The 22,490-nt window shown below is 33.2% G+C and overlaps 1 protein-coding gene and 1 non-coding gene across 5 annotated transcripts in view; one reads left to right on the top strand and one right to left on the bottom strand.

Annotated features, from left to right (window-relative positions):
- Window positions 1–22,490, top strand: part of LOC111053224 (potassium voltage-gated channel subfamily H member 8) — a 322,102-nt gene that overhangs the window by 267,931 nt on the left and 31,681 nt on the right. For all 4 annotated transcript variants that reach the window (XM_039436822.1, XM_039436819.1, XM_039436820.1 and 1 more), the window contains 2 exons: window positions 6,612–6,745; window positions 19,841–20,069. In XM_039436822.1, the coding sequence (XP_039292756.1) occupies window positions 6,612–6,745; window positions 19,841–20,069 (363 nt within the window). The remainder of the gene's footprint in view (window positions 1–6,611; window positions 6,746–19,840; window positions 20,070–22,490) is intronic.
- Trnay-gua lies at window positions 4,164–4,254 on the bottom strand. The gene is given in 2 exon segments: window positions 4,164–4,199; window positions 4,218–4,254. It is a non-coding gene; the product is annotated as a tRNA-Tyr (tRNA).

Genomic DNA, 22,490 nt, shown 5'->3' with positions numbered 1-22,490 from the left:
TTACAATGTGAAACACAGAACAAGAGAAACTTTCGCTCGAAGAGGAAGGAAAAGATGTTGAAGAAGAAGAAGAAGAAGAAGAAGAAGAAGAAGAAGAAGAATGAGGGGAAAAAGGATAGGGATAAGAAGGAGAAGAAGAAGGGAAAAATTCTCCACTTTCTGGCAGCAGAGTACAAATTTAAGTACGTTGCTTGATCACAACTTGTACGAGAAAATAGGCTAAGAGATTTTGCGGCATCGGGAATAATTGAGAATATGGAAGATGAAGAAGGTTGGAGAGAGATGAAGAAGAAGAAGAAGAAGAAGAAGACTAGAGAAAAGAGAAGAAGTTATAATATTGAAGAAGCAAGGGAGCAGTCATTCTAAATTGTTCTGATATCTTCACCAGCACAGCTTGTAGTTTTACATCTGGAAAAAGTTGAGCTAGAGAAGACCTTGCTCTGTAACCCTATGGCCTTTTGCCCTTTGCTTCTCTCTTCTTCTTCTTCTTTTTCTTCTTTTCCTTCTTCTTCTTCTTCTTCTTCTTCTTCTTCTTCTTCTTCTTCTTCTTCTTCTTCTTCTTCTCTTCTTCTTCTTCTTCTCTTCTTCTTCTTCTTCTTCTTCTTCTTCTTCTTCTTCTTCTTCTTCTTCTTCTTCTTCTTCTTCTTCTTCTTCTTCTCCTCCTTCTTCTTCTTCTTCTTTTTCTCTGCCCACTTTTCGTCTTCTTTCTGCTCCATCCAGTAAATCTATTTAGTTTTATTACCTCTCTGCTCCACTATATTGTTTCCAAAGACACATATCGGGATGAAACTTTTCGCTTTAATGGCATAAGTTTATCTCTTTTCTCCTCTCATTTATTCTGAAAAAATGAGAAGAATAATGCAAGTAAATTATTCAAAATATTGGAGTTGAACTCACAAAATGGCGTCTACATTGTGCGTCGTCCAATCAGAATCGAGAATTGGCGAGTTCATCTGCATTCATCGTCCTCGCTTGTGATTGGTCGAAGCTGTTTGACACAGTAGTCGGTAGGTGACAGCACTTACAACGACCATCAACACAAAACTAGAGGACTATTCGCTCGACTAAGTAGAAGAAGATTATGAATGGAAAGATGACAATAACAAAGAGAATAAAGGGTGTGACAAAAGTAGAAGAAGAAGAAGAATGAAGAGAAAAAGAAGAGCTGGAGGTGGTGGTGATGAACGGGGAGAGATAGGAAGGTATGGACCAGTAGGAAAAAGGTGGTAATGAGGGCAGACAAAAATGAGATAAGTATGACAAAGAAAAAGAAAGATGATAATGATGATGAGTAGATGATATGGGAGGAAGATGGAGAAGAAGAAGAAGAATGAGAAGAAGAAGAAGAAGAAGAAGAAGAAGAATTAGAAGAAGAAGAAGAAGAAGAACAGGAAAAAGAGAAAAAAAGAAAAAGAAAAAGTGGAAGGAGAAATACGAGAGCTAGAAGAAGAGGGAGAAGTGACGGATAGAGTAGTGTGCTGTAACGGAAGAATAACAGGAATAAGAAAGATAACAGAATCGAAAGAAAGAGACCCCATTTTGTGGAGAAGAGTTTTCACACACGGTTTCATTGTGCGTAAAATACGGAGAAAATAAGAGTGGAAAACTTACACCGGAAATGAAAAAAACGAATGATGGAGGAGTCGGAAGAAGGAGAAGGAGAATAGAAAGAAAAGTTTGGAAGGAGTGGATAGTGGGAGACTTGGACCATATATACATGGTCGAAGGTGGGAGAGGGGATTTAGGAGCAAGAGAGAGAAAAACTTGAGTATCTTAGGAAGAAGTCATGAAGTATATGCCTAATGTATGAGTGAGAAATAGAATGAAATGGAGTTTTAGAGAAACGTTGATCAGATAAGAAGAAGAGGATCTATATAAAACAATAATTCTTAAAATGATCTATAATGATAGATATCATAATCTAAAATAGGAAAACTAAGCTTGGCTTGTACTATTCTTCTTTCAGATTTCAATGGTAATGAAGTCCAAGAGGATATGTGTATGTCACGCACATTTCTAGTCCGAGAATACTCCTTGAAAATAATAATTGACAAGCGATAACCATTTTGAATTTGGAATTCTTCTTAGAAAGCCGAAAAAACACTTGAAAGCTTAATAATTTCAATAATATTGGATTAAAAAGAAAATGTTGAGCCAAAAATCAACCACAAGCTTATCTCCTTTATTTTTCAAGTATGGAGGAAGAGAAGAAGAATAATGGGAATAGAATTCAAATAACATTTCACTTTTTGTGTAGTTGAGAAGTTGATATTTTGGCAATTATTCATATCAAACATATCAAATGAAAAAGACTAAGAAATTGTCAAAAACCACAGATTTATTGATACTTAGAAATGTATTTCTATTATCAATAATAGTAAAAATGTTATAGAATTCAAATAACATTTCACTTTTTGTGTAGTTGAGAAGTTGATATTTTGGCAATTATTCATATCAAACATATAAAATGAAAAAGACTAAGAAATTGTCAAAAACCACAGATTTATTGATACTTAGGAATGTATTTCTATTATCAATAATAGTAAAAATGTTATTTCAAATGAAAAAGACTAAGAAATTGTCAAAAAACCACAGATTTATTGATACTTAGAAATATATTTCTATTATCAATAATAGTAAAAATGTTATTTCAAATGAAAAAGACTAAGAAATTGTCAAAAAAACCACAGATTTATTGATACTTATAAAAGTAAAATAGTAAATAGTAATCGGAAATAGTAAAAACTATTTCCAAGTATCAATAAATCTGTGGTTTTTTTGACAATTTCTTAGTCTTCTTCATTTAGAATAACATTTTTCTTTGATAAGAAAGATGAGGAGGGAAGAACGGAAAATAAGTGAATATTCAAATCAATCAGAAAATCAAAACGTTATACAGTAACAACTCGTTCACAACCTTTAAAGACGTTTTTTTTTAATTGACTGGTTCGAATAACTAGGACTATTCATACAAAAAAGAAATAGGGAGTATAATATAAATAATGTTACTCTTGTCGTAAGCAACAAGCAAATTCGACATCAAAGTAACAAGGCAAAGAATAAATTGAAAGTGACTGACTCTTCGATACTTCAATGGAAGATATTTCTCAAAGTACTCTATTGCGAATAAAATCTTATTGAATATTCTCAAATCGGATTTTCAACGTTACTGGTATTGCTTCAAATGAAATTGTAGTCCTGTTATTTCACTATATTCAAAGTGACATGACTTGATAGATAAATGGTATTGCTTGCAGAGAATGAATCTGATAGAATGATCTCATCTATTTACATGGATAGATTACATTTATTACATGAATCTCATCCGTTTACATTAGTTTAATTAACATAAAATATATGCTAATATAATATATATATATGCTAATACGAGTATCATATATTAACTTATCATAATTTCTGCAAGAAGAACTTCTGAATATTACTGCAGGTTTTGTTAATTTTTTTATAGACAGAAAGAAATCTGTAAAGTTCGTTTACATGAATTCTATTAGCAAAGAGTATCATATAATATTATCATAGTTTTTGCAGGAAGAATTTCTGAATATCACTGCAGGTTCTGATATTTTTTTATACACAGGAAGAAATCTGTAAAATCTATATTATTTCACCATGAACTCCAATTATTTGAAAATTCTTTTGTGATAGTCTAAAAATCAATCGATGCCTCGTAGATAGATGTTATCAATTTGAAATAGAAATTGTGACATTTTAAAGAATATAAGAATATAAGAATATGAACACTATAATAGATTGGATAGAAACAAGAAAACAGTAAAAGAATATTTGAATGTTTTTGAGAGATTTTTATGTGAATTTCTGAATATAGAAAAAAACCTTAAAATTTTCTATATACTTACCTTAAACGCTACTCATTTGGGATTTTTTGTAATATTTATAATTTATTTTTCAATAGTCTGAGAATTGAAGGATGCTTCGCAAATAGATGTTATCAATTTGAAATTATTAATCAATTGGGAAATACTGTCGTAATAAACACACAATAATAAATTGAATAGGAGCATTACAAACATGAGGAGATTTTTTCACTGTGAATTTCAAAAATCTATATTCAAATTTCGAATTTCAATATTGTACGATCATATTTGAATGTTATAAATTTTATTCACTTTGCAAAAAAATTATCCTCCGGGCCGGATTTGAACCAGCGACCTATGGATGTCTGATATTGTAACCAACTACAGTCCACCGCTCTACCAACTGAGCTACCAGAGGTGCTTGGGAGAGGAAGTTGCTACGTTGTTATTCAGTGGAACATTCGAAGCAATACTGTAACGGTATTATAGTGAGGTCCACGTTATAATGGCAGTGTTTGATTGGCAATGATATTGCTATAGTGAGGTCCTCGTTATAATGACAGTGAATAGAGATGGAAGAACAGCTTTGCCTATTATCTGCCTTAATTAATTTATTATATTTCTACATCGTCAAAAACATATTTGGCCTCGTTGTGGAGCTAGAAAAGGATAGTACTACCTGTTTTGTCGAACGAAAGACAAGGATAGCAACATCAAAGTTTATCAAATACTGTCATTATAACGTGGACCTCACTATATCATTCAACAAAGCGTATAACACTATCCCTTTCTCGCTTTACTCTGTTGCTGGATCGTCTTTTAACAATGAAGGATCAATATTAACAAAATATTTCATCTTAATTTATTATGAAAATTCATTATGAAATTATTGAAAAATATAATTTCTTGTTGAATAAATTATAATAATTGATTAATTTAGACGAGAATGAACCGTTAATATCACATCAATAATCCTTGTATCAGATACCGTCTATAGAAGACATTGACGTCGGCAACGTTGTTCTTCTATCTTCCTCCACTGCCATTATAACGTGGACCTCACTATACCAGTGTAGCTATGAGCAGAGAAACTATACTTATAAGTTTGATTGTTTTCAAACGTTATTGATAAGATGTAATCTATTGTTATTAGAAGATTGTTTCTAATAAATTATTATAAGTTTGTTTTATTCTGTTGTGAGAAGTGATACACATCCAGGGGTTTTAGCTTGCTGCTTATCAAAATAAATTCATATCGATTCTCAAGTCCAACGTACTTTAGTTGTGGACCTGCACAACATTCAAAATACAGTATATAATCTAAAAAGTATGATATATAATCTTATAATCTTATCGGTAAAGGAATATTGTCTTAGGCTATACATTTGCACAGAATAGGAAATACACGTTTGACGCATTATCACTTATGAACGTTTTTCTTTATTCATTTATACAATAAGTACATTATCAAAATGATAGGGAGAGGAAAAATAAGGTAACCTTGTGCTACTCCTCTCCCAAATTTAGATAACACCTATAGTGAGGTCCACGTTATAATGGCAATGGATAAATGGAATAAAGATAGAAGAATAGCGATGCCGATTCTCTGCATTAATTAATTATATTTCTACACTGTCAAGAACATAATTGACATCGTTGTGGACCTTGAAAAGGATAGTACCACCGGCTATGTCGAATGATAGACAAGGATAGCAAAACCAAAGTTGATCAAATACTGTCATTATAACGTGGACCCCACTATAGTCCGAAGTACGTTAAGTCTTGTAGTTCTTCAATTCACAAAATTTTCAGTCCTCAAGTATTTTCACAGAGTAGATTTTCAAATTTAGATGCTTCAAAGCTGAACATAGAAGAAATATTTTACATTATTATAACTAAAGAAGGAAATGTTCACATATTAAAAATATAACTTTGAAGAATTATCGAAAAAACAAATGAACTAATGAACTTGCAATTATAATTTCAGGAATCGATTGATTTCAACTACATTTGTCGGGTTCAAAGCCATATTTTAAACTGTTTGAGCGCTCATGGGAAGTTCTAAAACGTGAAATGAAGGAACAAGTTATAAGACACTTATTAAAAGTTTCTTCCTCTTTACAACCATGTTCTCAGAATTAAATTTTGACTGATAGTTTTCTGTTTATTGACGTTCTTAAAAAATCGATGTATCTCGAAAACTGAGGTTGATATGACCAAATTTTACTTGACATTTTACATAGCAAATTTCATGCAGATTGTCTTTTTTCTTTAGGGCTACTTTTGAATATAGATAAAAGTATAAATCTGAGTACCCTTTTTACTTTCCTTGCCCTATTACCATAGGTAAGGAAAGTATTGCTTTCCCAAAAAGTAAAGGTTGCCTGATTTCAAGTTTTCTATACGTTTCAAGGTCCCCCGAGTCCAAAAACATGATTTTTGAAATTATTTTGTCACGTCATGTTTCGGCTGTTATAATGCCATCATTAATACATTTTATTTTTATTTATATTCATATAGATGCTATGGTTTTATGCTGTCACACCTTTCGTGGGATACTTGTATTCAACTATAAATTATCTTATCTATGGATGATATAGAATTTCATGTACATGTAGCATTTTGTAAAATTTGAAAATTAATATTTCACGCTGTCACACCTTTCGTGGGATACTTGTATTCAACTATGAATCATCTTATCTATGGATGATATAGAATTTCATGTACATATGGCATTTTGAAAAATTTGAAAAATGAATTTTTCTATTTGTCTAGATCTCGCTGGAGACATGGAAGACCCGGAAGATCCGCCCGCCAACTACGGACGTAGACGAAGCCGGGCCGTCCTTTACCAGCTTTCGGGCCACTACAAACAGGACAAGATGAAAACAAAAATTAAACTGAACAATGTGAGTAGTATTTTTCTTATTTTATCAATTTACCTATTTCATGAATCTGTAGTAAGGTCCTCGTTGTAACAGCACTGGAGAAAGATATGAGAAAAACGTTGCCGATTCTCTGTCTTGTCAATCAATGCCTTCTATAGACGGTAGCTGATACAGGTTTATTGATGTAATATCAATTATTGTTCATTCTCGTTTAAGGTTGTGCAAAGGCTAAAAATAAACTTTCTACTCTTCTGGTACAGTCTAAAAATATATAGAACCCATGTTGTGCGGGTAGCCTATCCATTCCCTTCAGGCCGATAGAATTACATTGTTTTAAAGTTCTTGAAAAAACGTCAATAAAATAGTACATGTGTTGTGCAGGTTGCCTATCTATATCCGTCAGGCCGAAAAACATGCATTGTTTTAGTGTATAATGTTGCACAGCAACATTTTGTTGTCAACATCTGAAAATCCTTGTTTTTAACAAAATTTATGATTTACACTCGGATTGGGAAACACTGAAAGAGTTGCCAACAGAATGTTGACAACTTTTGTTGCTCAACATTTGAGAACGGCAACTTGTTCCTTACAAAAACAAATTGACAACTTTTTGAATTTTGAGGGCAACATTTTGTTGACAACTTTGGTGTAAACGCAACTTAAGAGATAAGTTTATATCAAAAACTTTACAATGTATGAATTTAGGGCTACTTTCTTGTATTTATAAAATAGAATTATAGTACCCTTTAAAATTAATAAAATAATAAAAAATACAATTTGTATTCTCTTTTTAAATAGAATTAGAATAGAATAGAATTAGAATTATTTATTCAAAAATATATTATTTATTTGAATATTTTATTAAGTTTAAAGGGTACTCTAATTCTGTTTTATGAATACAAAAACTTTACATAAATTATCATGTATCGTGTATTGGACTCATAATAATTATGCTTATTAATTAATCACTTTATTAACGTGCATGGACACTCCATCATATCAAAAAGAGTTGATAATGATAATATAGGTTTCACTGTAAGAATGAGCACAAGAATTATTAGTTTGTTTATGATTCGTTTCATGGTTAGTTTGTTATTTGTTAGTTTGTTAGAACTTAGCCTACATGGAAATGAAATAAATAAATATGAAAACTTATATTATGAATTTAAAAAAGGCTATGGATCTTTATTGGTTGATATTATGAATCGTTCAACAAGACAAGACAACTCCTCGTTGCCCAGCTGACTTTTTAAACAGTGCTGCCACACTCTGGCAAATAACAAACATTTCTATTCACTCAAATCTTATCGTTTGTCATAAGAATGAAATTTCAGCGATATCATTGGTCAGTCTGTTATTAGTTGAGGTCGTTTTAAAATTTTCTGTTATCAATGTCACATTAGCTGTTTCATCGATATCAAAATTGCTACTATCTCATTTCCATTCTCTCTCGATTGAGTCATTTCTCTCTTGATCCGTGCCTAAAAAAATCAATGTACCTAGAATACATTTTCTAGAATACCTTGGTTGAGTTAGTTTTAAAATTCTCTCTTACTAATTGTCACATTAGCTGTTTCATCGATATCGAAATTGCTACTATCTCATTTCCATTCTCTCTCGATTGAGTTATTTCTCTCTTGATCCGTGCACAAAGACAGTCATGAAATGAAATTAATCATCTTCATTCATTGCTTCGTTCGTGATTGGTTGAATTTCTTCTACTCAGCTTCTATTGGCTGTTGTCATGACGACAAAATAGCTTCTCTCTGATTGGCTACCAATCAGTATTCATTTCTTAAGTCAACGCAATACCATATTGAATGGAAAACGTTGTTATAACTAGTAATGAATTCTGATGTCAAATGTAAATCTCACTTTAGGTCTGGCGTTATTATGACGTCACTCCTCTCCACACATCATCAGCCACGTGAAAAATTCTATCAACGCTCTGTAGCTTTGAATTCTAGTTCTAATGAGGCGCAGTTCAAATGAGGCGATGATAATCATTATCCAATATCAATAACTATATCGACTCCAATATCAATAGTACTTCAAGATTCAAGTGTAGAAGGGAGACAAAATACTATAATATTATAGAGTATTACGAGTAGGTACCCTTTCTATTAAATTTTATAGTTTCTGGTGTGAAGGATGATAGTGATCCTCTGTAATTGAACATTCAAGAAAACCTATAACAATACACAATCAAGAAACTATAAATATTTCAACGCCTCGTACTCGTTAGAATATGAAATTGAATGGGAATTTCCAGCTTAGGCATTTGAGAAATATTGAACAGTATTTGAAACAGAAATAATTGAAGGCAGGGAAAGTTGATGTACAATGATAATCGATTATCAATCTCTGTTCGACTTTCGATTGATACTCGACAACAGTTTCATCATGGATTATTATTTTTCAACTTTAGCATAGCTAGACTTTTTAAATTTGCAGAAAATGCTGTTCCTGAAAAAAGTGGCTTTGAAATAATAGCGATTATAAGAGAAGTATCAAAATATCGATAACATCATACTATCGATAATATTCAGCAATCGACTATCGAAAATCTCCCACTATCGACTTGACTTCAATCAACTCTCGCCCAACTAAACGCAGTTGTCGACACGGTCAATTTATTTCAAGTTTTGAAGCCAGCAGTGGCACTTTGAAAATGATTTAGATGCTGCAAGATATTAAAAGCATTTCATTCATCAATCAAAACTCGCTGCCGAAAAGTTGGGTGATATTATCCAACTGGATCTATCTCAATTTATCTCTCTCCCGCTCTCTCACTCTCTCTCTCTCTCTCTTTCTCTCATTCTCTCTCTCTTTCTCTCTAAATCTTCAATCGCTATATCTTTTCGCCCTCCCAGGTATAAAATAGAGGCAGTCATTCTATTATATTCTATTCTATCTCTCTCTAACTTTCTCTCTCTCTATCTCTATCTCTGTATCTATTTCACTCTCTCACTCTCGCTCTCTCCCGCTCTCTCTGAATAAATATTTTTCGCTCCGAGAGTAAAATTTACTGACAATGTCCCATAACTTTCAACAAGTTTTACGGCAAGCTGACGTTTTGAATAGAGCGGTTCGTCTCTCGGGGAAAATTCAGACATAATTTTCGTTTAAATTTTTGTGAAATATTGTTGATGCTTCATACAGAAATCCTCACAGTAATTGTTTCGACCGTTACAACAATATCAATTATTTGGATGTTGTCATGAATCAAGTACTAATTATCCTAGACGATAATGGATATTGAATCTTAGAAAAAGATAGAACAGATTATTTATTAATTACTTTGGCATTAATCATGTATAACCCAAGATTTGCTAGATATTAAATTCCTTGAAAAATAATTCAGATTCATGAATCACTTTTTCATGGATCAAGAGTATAACCTAAGCTAAATATTAAATCCTAGAAAAAATATACAAACTCAAAAACTACTTTACTAGAGCTTACTTTGGTCAACTTGAAATAGAAAGGAAACAGTTCACATATCAGTTAACATATCTGGGTTGTGAAATTAGTTATAAAGATGAATTGGATGTAGAGAAGAAGGTAGGAAGGTTCCAAATGATATGTGGAAGTATCAGTAGGACATTGGGAAAGAAAGCTACCACAAGCACGATAATGAAATTTTATAAGACAATGGCAGCTCCACTACTACTCTATGGTAGTGAATCGTGGGTAACATCAAAGCCACTTGAGAGTAAAGTGCAGACAGCGAAGATGAGATTCCTTCGCAGAACTAAGGGCTGTGACAGAAGAGATCACATCAGGAATGAGGATATACGGAAAGAGCTGAATATCTTCTGCCTGAATGAGAGAGTTGCATCTTATCGTCAGCAATGGGAAGAGCATGTGGAACGAATGTCAGCTGATAGGCTTCCTCACAGAATTTCCAAGTATAAACCGGTAGGCAAAAGAGACATAGGCAGGCCACGAAAAAGATGGCAATGATCATTATATTTATTATAAAATAAAAACAGTAGATTGTAGTGATGCTTATGATGATATTAGATTAGATTATATTGGTGTTATTAATTTATAGATTTTATTTATTATTATTTTTTTATTCTAATTACAAGCTGAATGTGAGTCGGAACAGGCAATAGCCTAATCCCTTTTTGAAAGAAGAAGAAGAAGAAAGAAAACTACACTGATACTTGAAATACACTGGAAATAAAACGACATACTCTGTACACTTGGGCGTGTCTTGTCTCGGCCAATGACAGTAGAGCTCAACCTCCATTGGTCGACAGCTGATGGCCAATCGTAGGGCTTCACCCATACTATTCTAACTGTTGCTCGATGTCTAAGCTTTCAGTTCACATGGGATTGATAATGGTGTAACAACTGGAACTGGTATCTCGAATTGTTTCTTAAAATATCGAGTTGTTTGCAGAAGAGATTTATTACCAAGAAACCAAAAATCGTTCATTTATCCTTAATAATAATAACAAAAGAAATTGAAACGTATAGAAAACATGAAATTAGGGTACCTTAATTTTTTTTTTGGAAAGCAATACTTTCCTTACCTATGGTAATAGGCCAAGGAAAGTAAAAACTTAGAATTGACGTTGATACTCTTATTGAAAGTATGTAACTCGACAGAAAGTTCAATTGAAATGCACTTTAAGAAACATTGAATCAAAATTGCAAATGAATATAGTAAGATTCACCAGAAACAGTCAGCATTCCTCAAAAAGAATAAAAATACCTCTAATTTGAATAATCCTGACGGCTTGAAATGGTACTCACCATCACCATGAGAGAGAGAGTATTCGATTTATTTTCATTCAAGAGTTCTTGGAACTATTGGAAACGGAATAAAAGATGTAAATATTGGAAAAATATTGCTATGAACATGTGTCAACACTCAAAGCTTCAATTCACAGAAACAAGGAGTATCTTTAGTTGAAAGAAAAAACCTAAAAATTTACCTCAAAAGAAAGAAATAAACACATCTTCATCAATGGAAGGCGTTCAGGAAAAGAAATATCAGTTTCCTTCCACCTCTTCTTCATGCTTTTGTTCTTCTTCTTCTTCTTCTTCTTCTTCTTCTTCTTCTTCTTCTTCTTCTTCTCTTCTTCTCTTCTTCTCTTCTTCTTCTTCTTCTTCGTCTTCTTCTTCTTCTTCTTCTTCTTCTTCTTCTTCTCTTCTTCTTCTTCTTCTTCTTCTTCTTTCTTCTTCTTCTCTTCTTCTTCTTCTTCTTCTTCTTCTTCTTTCTTCTCTTCTTCTTCTTTCTTCTTCTTCTTCTTCTTCTTCTTCTTATTCTTCTTCTTCTTTCTTCTTCTTCTTCTCTTCTTCTTCTTCTTCTTCTTCTTCTCTTCTTCTTCTCTTCTTCTTCTTCTTCTTCTTTCTTCTTCTTCTTCTTCTTCTTCTTCTTCTTCTTCTCTTCTTCTTCTTTTATCATCACAGTCCACAGTCCTTGAGCGGAAGTTTCCGTCTCAATCGCAAGAAAGAACTCTTGAAAAGAATTATTTATTGAATGAATGGCAAAATCAAGCTCTTGCAACGAAATCAAGATTTTGGCGGGGGAGCGGGGGATCTTGAGGGCAGTCCAATAGGGGGTTAAAAAGGGTCCAGAGGGAAGTTCAAATAAGGAGATTGTAGAAGAGTGTGTCCATTAAGGGAGGGTAGGGTCACTTCAGTGCTATGGGGGAGGAAACTGGGGGTTGCAGTGAGAAAGTGAGAGAGGAAATTGGAGAGAGAGAAAATAATAAAGGGAAGGGGAGAATAGCGTAGGAGAGGACCGAGAAAAAATAGTGGAATGAGAATGAAAGGATTGAGGAAAATGATTGTAAAGAAGAGAATAAGCAAGAAAGGAATTGAGAAAAATAGTGAATAATTAAAGATAGGCCTTTCATGTACCAGAAGAGGGAGGGAGAAAAAAGAGAAAGAGATAAATTGTAAGGAAGGATGTTGAGAGATAGAAATGTGATGGAGTAAAAGATGGTATTGGTGGATGGGAGTTTAAGATATGAACGATATCCAATGAAGGAGAAATAAAAATACAGATGTTTAGAAAACAACCCAGACAAGTTATCAAGATAAAAACATGTACAAGAACAGAATGAAGTGGGAAAATTAGGGGAATGTCGATAATAGAGAGCAATAAGTATAGAAGAAATTATTTGAAGGTGTAGAAAAAGTACTGGACATTGAAAAAGAATAGTGAGAATAGTGGAATAAATAAATAAATTAATGTTTATTCACACCAAAAAAAAACTAAAAAACTACTAAATCAATTTCAGAAAATATTTGGTAGTTTACAATTACATACGAAAGTTAGTTTCAGAAATTTCTTATAATGTGTCCTCTACATATGTTAAGTGTTTTCTGTGTGGAAATTGACCTACTCCACTATGGCGTACCATGTTCTAGATTCTAGAGTAGGTTAAATAGTAAAGATAATAGAAAAAACAGTACCAAAGATTCACTTGATAAGGATACAGCGGTGCAAAAGGAAAAGCAGAGTTTGGAGAAGTTGATGAAAACTGATAAAAATAAAAAGGAACAAAGGAAAATGGAGAGAGAAGATGATAATTGTATGGAAGAAAGGAAAAAAAGACTTGAAGTTCAAGAAAAGGGGAAATTGAGAATGAAGAAGAAATGAGGAGATGGAGAAGAGGCAAGAACAGAGAGGGCAAAATACCAGTAAAAACGAGATCCCGGAAGAGAAAAAGTGAGATAAGGTAATGAAGAGAATGTTGGAAAGAAAAACGAAAGGGAGAAGTATTAGTAGAAGAAAGATAAATAACCCAAGAAAAATACTCTTTGGACCTGATTTCTTCCAAAGTCACGATCTTTTCCCCTTCCACCCCCTTCTCCGGACCACCATTTCCAACGCAATCTGTTGCAATAAGAGAGACTTTGAAGTAGAGAAAAAAGAGACAACCTGATGAGAGAAAAACGAAAAGAAAAACCCCGTTGTCCGGTTTTGATTCGTGGAAATCTGGTGGGAAAGCGCAAAAGAAAAGCTAGGAAAAACCTCGACAGCAGAGTAGCTTTCCACTGTGAGTGGTGGGCAAAAAATGAGAGAAGAAGAGGAAAAACTAAAAAACAGAAATCCCATCCTCGCTCATTGTTTTCTCTTTTTCTGATCCCCAACTCACACTTACTCGCTTTAAAAAAGAGACAACCTGATGAGAGAAAAACGAAAAGAAAACCCCGTTGTCCGGTTTTGATTCGTGGAAATCTGGTGGGAAAGCGCAAAAGAAAAGCTAGGAAAAACCTCGACAGCAGAGTAGCTTTCCACTGTGAGTGGTGGGCAAAAAATGAGAGAAGAAGAGGAAAAACTAAAAAACAGAAATCCCATCCTCGCTCATTGTTTTCTCTTTTTCTGATCCCCAACTCACACTTACTCGCTTTCACTCTCTCTTTGGTTGTCTCTCACGTTTTCTCTCGTTCTCGCTTTTTTACTTTCTCTCTCTCCCTCTCTCTCTCTCTCTCATACACTCTCTCTCTCTCTCTCTCAATTTCCGACCTCCATCTCTGTAGAAATGAAAAAATGCTTCGCTTCAATGAAGCCATGATTGCTTACTGCTCGACTGCCATTCTGCAAATTATACCTGTATTCAGGCATGTTTTTCTCCACTTTTTTCATAATTTTCTTCTTTTATTTCCGTATTTTTTGGGGGGTGTTTCGTTATGAATAGATTGTGTTTTTGATGAGGATAATAGAATAGGACGGAATTCACGGCAGAATAACATCATTGTTGACTAATGAACTGACTGTTCTCGCCATCTATGAAGATATTATTGGGGCTATTGAAAAGTGAATTGTACAAGGATCTCATTGAAATTCTGGAATAGGAATTGGGATGTGAACTATTATCTGAGTTCAAATCCGGGGGTTTATTAGGAGGATTCCGTGGTATTATCCTAGAAAGAACTCTTTTGGAAATGTTGTTACCTATGAAAGTAATATACTTATGAATTGTAAATTGACTCCTCCACTTATGTAGATTTATTCATGTGGATCTACTCACGTAGATTTATTTATTATTTTGAGAAGAATTATTTTAAACAACAGGTAACCCGTGTTCCGCTTTTATCAATGTGTGTTCAATTCTTTAAAATGATTGGGGAAGTACTAACAGGCACAGCCCAAAACTGTTTCTTCCCCAAATTATGATTCATACACTATAAATAATCCAAAAAGTAGTTTTATGTTCCATACACTTAAATTCAGGTCGAATTTTCAGTCCAAATATTTGAAAACATAAAAGTTCTAATTTAGATTGTTTACATACCAAATTGAATAACAAAATAACACTCACTAATCACTTAAAACTGTGAAATAATGGTCAACTTTGAATATTATGATATACACCATATCATGTCAACAAATCAGATTATTTTGATGGATTCAATTAAAAATTCTAGATTTCTCGCGAGATACGGTAATTGATTACACAGCTGATCTCCCACACAGGCACACGCATCTTCTGTTATCGACAGACGACGAAATCATCATCTGTTTTTCCAAGGATGAATTATCCTTTTCATGTCCTTCATCGAGTTTTCCCAGGGATGAGACCTAGTGCATTCGAATTTTTATATCATTAACCTGCTATGCTCCAAATTTCGTGGAAATCGTTAGAGCCGTTTTCGAGATCCGTTGAACATAAATAACCATATAACCAGATATAAAAATAAAAAAATATAAACAGATATACAGAGATTGCTCGCTTAATATAATAGGATATGCAAAATTTCAAGTTAATCAGTCCAGTAGTTCAGACGTGATGATGCGTGAAACATAATTTTCCTATCCCGTACGAGTATAAGCCAGTTCTTTACTTTATTATAATATAGATCAATGTGGATTCTACCTATACAAGTAATAATAAACTCATGAATTGTGGTTTAACTTCTTTACTTATGAAGATTTATTTGTTGGATTACTTCTTATGAAGTATGAGTGTAATTCTTATGAGTGTACTGGTTTGAATTCAAATCACATATTTCACAATATTTTTTGCAAAAACTCATTTATCCTTCAACTTACAGAATTTAGTTCAACATTGAACTGTGTTGATCTCCAAATGGAACACTTCCAGCTTATTGGGGGAGCATTCAAATAGATATTATAATTCATGAATTTCCTTGCTCATTGTATTTAGAAATTGATTGTTTCTTTTTAATTTTGAATGACTATTGCCAAAGATATCTGATGTTATGCTTGAGCCATGTTTATGAATAAATGAATAAATTGTTGAAAGAATGAGACGTTGTCAGTAGCACTATATTTGTTCAAAAATTAATTTACATTACAGAACCAGGTTTCATGGTAACACCTACCACATCTTCAGCTGAACTATAGTGGTATTCTGAACTGAAGATGTGGCAGGTGTTACCATGAAACCTGGTTCTGTAATGTGAATTAATTTTTGAGCAAATATAGTGGTATTGACAGCATCAACGTCTTATTCTTTCAATTATGGAGGGATACCACAACATCTCATACCATACAATCAAATTATAATGAATAAATTGTGATTGTAACATCAATTCTTTTATAATATTTGTTTTCTTCTGTTGAATTTTGTTATTTCCTACTATCATTGTATCTTTATACTTACCGTACGCTTGTTAAATTACATGATACGCTCATCTACTTTCTGTTTAATGGATTAAAAATAAATTCATTTTGATCTAATTTTGATGTAAAATGAGAGGTAGAAGTATCTATAGAAAAATTTTCTATACTTAAGATGCTTACAAACTAGACATACTGATTAATTTTTTTTTGTGTAGTTGAGAAGTTGATATTGTGGTAATTATTCATATTGAATGAAAAAGACTAAGAAATTGTCAAAAGCAAATTCATGCCCTTGACCAATAGCAGTACTCGCCCACTAGTATAAATTCTGCTGCTCTTATATTTAATTCTAGTTTATAGTTTAGAGATTGACAATGGTGTAATAACCGAAACCGGTCTTTCTAAGTATCAATGAATCTATGGTTTTTGACAATTTCTTAGTCTTTTTCATTCAATACTGATTAATTATGTCAGCATACTGATTAAATATTTGCAGCTTCCTTTATATTAATGCAAGTTTTATCATCTTAGTTATTATATGTGACAGAAAAGTTATTGAGGCGCTGCAGGAAAAAACAAGTATCAAATTATAACAATTCATTTCAAATATTCAAGACTAAAGGTGCATTTTCGTTTGTGCGTAAATTCTCGCAGTCGAAGACGGCAAGCATTGTTGACATTCATATTGTCCTAATTTCAAGTGTGCTAAAACAGTTGTTCAAATAACTTTTCATCATTTGTGTTTATTATTCAAGAATCAAAACATTTCTAATAATATCAACATATTGCCATTTGAAAGTTTAAAAAAGTATAAATAACCTCCCTTATTAAAGCATAAACATAATATTTTAGGTTATTTAGACAAATTGAAATCTACCCAATCTGAGATCCTCACCCTGTCGCGGTCGACGACGGCATTTACGCATAATCGAAAACCCCAGTTTAAGAGGTAGCCTAACCTTTGCTCTGCTAGGATCTAATTAAAAACTTGACTCACAGAAAACTTGAGCTAAAATCTGGGAGAATTAAAAATAAACCTAAACCATCCTCGATAAATTAAGAATCTATATGCGAAATTTCAAAGTAAATCAATCCAGTAGTTCAGACGTGATGATGCGTTATCATGTATTTCCTATCCCCTACATGTATAAGTCAATTCTTTCCTTTATTATATTATAGATTTCTATACAAACTTTCAAAGTTCAGCCACTCCTGCTCCTGAAATAAATTGTAACAAAGAAGTAAAACGGTCCTTAAACTTCAACCCCCTTTAGAGAAGAATATTTTTCGAAGCTAACTCAATATAGAGATGGACTAAATTGAATAAAATACTGAATTTTTGCCCCATACCTTTGGAACGATAGAGCACTCAGCACTGTTCTTCAAATTCAATAAAAGTTAATTAAATTGTTCGCTCGCACCGACGCTGGCGCTAAAAGATTGAAAACGGTCGTGGGATGTAGCAGATATTGATGTAGTGAGATTCACTTCAAGCTGGCAGTATTGGTTGAGTGGTGAGCATTGATTTTATTTATGAGGATTGCTGACAGTTTGCAGTGTAATTTAGACTCAATGTTTTAATACATTCTCTGACTGTTGAATATGTTGTGTAGTTTCAATAACTGGTGTTCATTGTTCTGTGTAATCCTATACTATTAAACGAGCAATTTGAGATGTACATGTTGTGGACTTTTGCTTGGAATGAATCAGTTTCAAACAAAGATAATATGGTGAGTTTTCTTTTATATATTTAGTGATGTGATGTGTGTTGTGTCAGATGAATAAGGACACAGTGCAAATATGTTTAGATGTTTAGATGTTTCGATGTTTCGATGTTTCGATGTTTAGGTGTTTAGATGTTTGGATGTTTAGATGTTTAGATGTTTAGATGTTTATATTTTAAAACATAATCCTATTATATTAAGTGAGCAATTTCTGTATTTTTATATTTTTATATGGTTATTTATTTATATCGGGTTACTCATGTTCACCGGATCTCGAAAACGGCTCTAACGATTCTCACAAAATTCAGAACATAGTAGGTTTTTATAATATAAAAATTCGATTGCACTAGGTCTCATCCCTGGGAAAACTCGCTGAACGACATTAAAAGGACATTATTCGTCATTGGAAAAACAGCTGACAATTTCTTCGTTTGTTGATGATGGAAGTGAGTGAGCGAGTGCATGTGTGTGGAACTGAGACAAAATTATGACTCAGCTGTTGAAGTTTTGTAATCATTCAATCAGGTTCTTAGTGTCGGTTGTACAAGAGCCGGTTAAATTTTAATCCTTATTAATTCTAGTAGAACCAGTCTGATCTTTTTGAAATGGTCTTCTCTGATTTGGATTAAAATTGAACATGCTTTTGTGAGAGAAATTTTTGCATTCCTCTGGGAAGTAATCTCAATCCACTGTGATTAGATAGAACCTTTCTGTATGAATTATAAATATATTATAATTTATTCTTTCGTAATAAATTTTAAATGCTTTTGTACTACAGAGGGGAGCTCGGTGCCCCAATATTAATTATAGAAGCACTATAGTAAGACTTCCTAGCTCCTACAATCTACCCACAATCGTATAAGTCTAAGGGTCAAGCCTTACAAACCATTTTTCCAGGCGTCGGCGGGGCAAAAAGTTCTCCGTTTGGCTGATTGGATTGGCGTTCGGGAATCAGCTGATAATAATTATAGCTAGTCATTAGCTTCCTGCCCTGCCGTTTCGTCTAGAAAAACGCCTGAAAAAACGCTTCGTTTTGACTTGACCTGATCCGGTTTCTAGGACACTTAATTAATGTAATGGACTGATAAGCTATTATAAAATATTATAATATATACAGAACCTGGTTTCGTGGCTTTACCACAACATCACTCACAACACAACTGTGAGGATAAATTCTTGATATTTGTAGACAACAAATAAATTCTTGATATTTGTTGACAGCAAATAAATTCTTGATATTTGTAGACAACAAATAAATTCTTGATATTTGTTGACAACAAATAAATTCTTGATATTTGTAGACAACAAATAAATTCTTGATATTTCTAGACAAAGAATAAATTCTTGATATTTGTAGACAACAAATAAATTCTTGATATTTGTAGACAAAAAATAAATTCTTGATATTTGTAGACAACAAATAAATTCTTGATATTTGTAGATAACAAATGAATTTTTGATATTTCTAGACAACGTACCAATGTTTCATTAAATCTATATACGTCAAAAACTGAGGTCCATAAAAGAAAATGTTGAACATTTTTTGTTGCAAATTTCATCTATGGTAAGGGCTGTTACACCTTTCGAGGGTTACATTGTATATTGTACAAATTAATAAAAACAATATAAAAACTTTTAGTACCCTTTATTATTGAAAACTTTGAAATATTTCAACAACTAGTTTCAACCATAACTTAGGTCATTTTCAAGTTAAAATGTTGAAAATAAAAATAATTTTATAAATAGTTTTTTTACGGTATATTGTATACATTATTCTGTGTAATATGTTTCTTGGAAAACAAATTTAATTTGAATCGAATTTTTCTCTTTTTTTAGACCCTCCTTCAAGCCTCCAACGCACCCTTACCCGAGTACAAAACGGCAGCCATCAAGAAGTCTCGCCTGGTGTTGTCTCACTACGGCGTATTCAAGACGTGCTGGGATTGGCTGATATTGATCGCCACCTTCTATGTGGCCATAGTTGTGCCCTACAATGCCAGCTTCGTCAACTCGGACCGCCCCTCTATGGTCAGCGATGTCGTCGTCGAGGCACTGTTCATCGTAGGTGAGTGACAATTCGTTCATTTATTCATTCACTAGCCGTCAGGCTCGCTTCGCTCGCCATATCCGTCTATCCAGAGGGCTCCCTGGACCCCCGACTGGATCGTCCAAAAATGAGATCAGCGGGCTCGCCTGCATTTTTCATTTGAGCATGCTTCATTCCATCAGAAAGTCAAAGTACTGACAAAACGCAGAAAAGCTGAGAAAAACATTGGAAAAACGCTGATTTTGGGCGTATCTTTGATGAAACATTAAAGTCACCTCATCACAAAATTTTAAGACCCTAACTGAACCTCTGTACCAAATTTGAACATTTTCTGTCTATTACTTGATGAAAGAACGCTAATTTTTGGCGTATCTTTGGCGTTATTTTAAATTCCTTTCAACACAACATTATTACACCCTAGCTTAGCTTCTGTACTAAATTTAAACAATTTCTATTTTATTTGTTCTTGATAAATCTGAGAAAAGGCAAGAAAACGCTGGAAAAACGCTAATTTTAGGCGTATCTTTGACGTTATTGCAAATTCCTTCTATCACATTATTACACCCTAGCTGAGCTTCTGTACTAAGTTTGAACAATTCTGTTCATTTGTCTCGATAAATCTGAGAAAAAGCAAAAAAAACGCTGGAAAACGCAGATTTTGGGTGTATCTTTGGAAATTTTTCCAAATCCGTTCTTAGTGCGCCTCTAAAGGGCCAACTGAACATACCTACCAAATTTGAACGTTTTTGGTCCGGTAGATTTTTAGTTCTGCGAGTGAGTGAGTGCCATTTCGCTTTTATATATTATATAGAATATAGATTAATTTCTCTATTCATCCATTCAGACATAGTATCATTTATTGCAGTAGATTGCAAAGGAAATGTTTTAATGGATTTCATTAAATATTTTTTTGATCATAACCTATGTATATATTTGGACAATTTGAAACTAAATTAAGAAATTGAAGAAGTTTTGGACAATAGCCCGTTTTTTATTTACAATCTTTGTATTGTTTGTGCTAATCTAATAAATGAATAAAAATATTCCCTCTATGGTCAGTGATGTCTTAGAGGCCTTTTTCAATGTAGGTGAGTTGGTCGAAACCATAGAGAAGAAATAAGTAGATATCCCATGATATAGGTCGTTTATGTTCCAAATTTCACTATTAACAAAAGCCCATAGTCCTATAGGAAGGTCAACGTTATAATGGCTGTGTTTGATTAGCAATGGTATTGCTATCCTTGTCTATCATTCATCAAAGCAGATAGCGCTATCACTTTCACGCTTTGCTCTGTTGTCAGATCGTCCTTTAACTATGTAGAATTAATAATTAACAAAATATTTCATCTTAATTATGAAAATATTAAAAAATATAGTTTCTTGGTTAATAAAATATAATTGATTATTTTAAACGAGAATGAACAGTTAATATTACATCAATAAACCTGTATCAGCTACCGTCTATAGAAGGCATTGCCAAGACAGAGGATCAGCAACGTTGTTCTGCTATCTTCCTCCACTGCCATTATAACGTGGACCTCAATATAGTAGCTGTTTTCCATGAAGATATGTGACGCTGGTAGTCTCTCATACTGTGACGTTCTAAGGCTCAACTCACACTTACGCGACTCAGGTCTAGAAGAGACTCGACTCTAGTCGAGAGCATGTGTTTTCAAATGGTGACGTCGCAGAGACTAGAATCGACTGGTCTGTCACCATTTGGAAACACTTGCTCTAGACTAGAGTCGAGTCTCTTCTCGACCTGAGTCGCGTAAGTGTGAGTTGAGCCTTACACTCTCACCCGGCCAAAGCAGTAATAATAGACAGTAGTCGGCTTGAGTAAACTAAAAACCAGCTTGAAATTTGAAACATAAACTACCAATACCATGAGAAACCTTCTTATGTTATCTTTTCTCTATGGCAAAACTCTTCTGAAATGATATATTATTTAACAAATTCCAATTGAAATACTGTCAACCACTATGAATACTTGTGCTACTTCAAATATAGTTAGGCTCAGTCAAGGTTAAGGCTGTCAGTAAACTTTTTTCTATTATTTAAATTGGATAATTTTTTCAATATAATTGTTAAGATCATTATAAGAGTGAGAAAAAGTGGTAACTGAAATTTTTAAGTGGTCTAATAAGCGAGTTATGGGTTGTTGAAGTGCTAACTTTCCAGATTCCGTTTTTTTCCAGATCATAAACGGTTTCGACTACATTATTAGAACTTCTCTTAAAAATTCAAAATGTATCTTTCCAAACTAAAACATTATAATCCCCATATCGTTCATGAATAAAAAGTAACATTTTTGTAAATTCGATCACTTGTTTATTTTGGAATTAATCGCGAAAACCGCATATTAGAACAAAGCCAATGATATACTGAATGTATTAAAAAAAAACTCCAATGGAAAATTCGAAACCGTTTATGATCTGG

This window comes from Nilaparvata lugens, chromosome 10, assembly GCF_014356525.2.
Source record: "Nilaparvata lugens isolate BPH chromosome 10, ASM1435652v1, whole genome shotgun sequence".
NCBI lineage: Eukaryota > Metazoa > Arthropoda > Insecta > Hemiptera > Delphacidae > Nilaparvata > Nilaparvata lugens.
The sequence above is the reverse complement of the archived record's forward strand: the minus strand, read 5'-3'. Positions and strand labels throughout refer to the sequence as shown.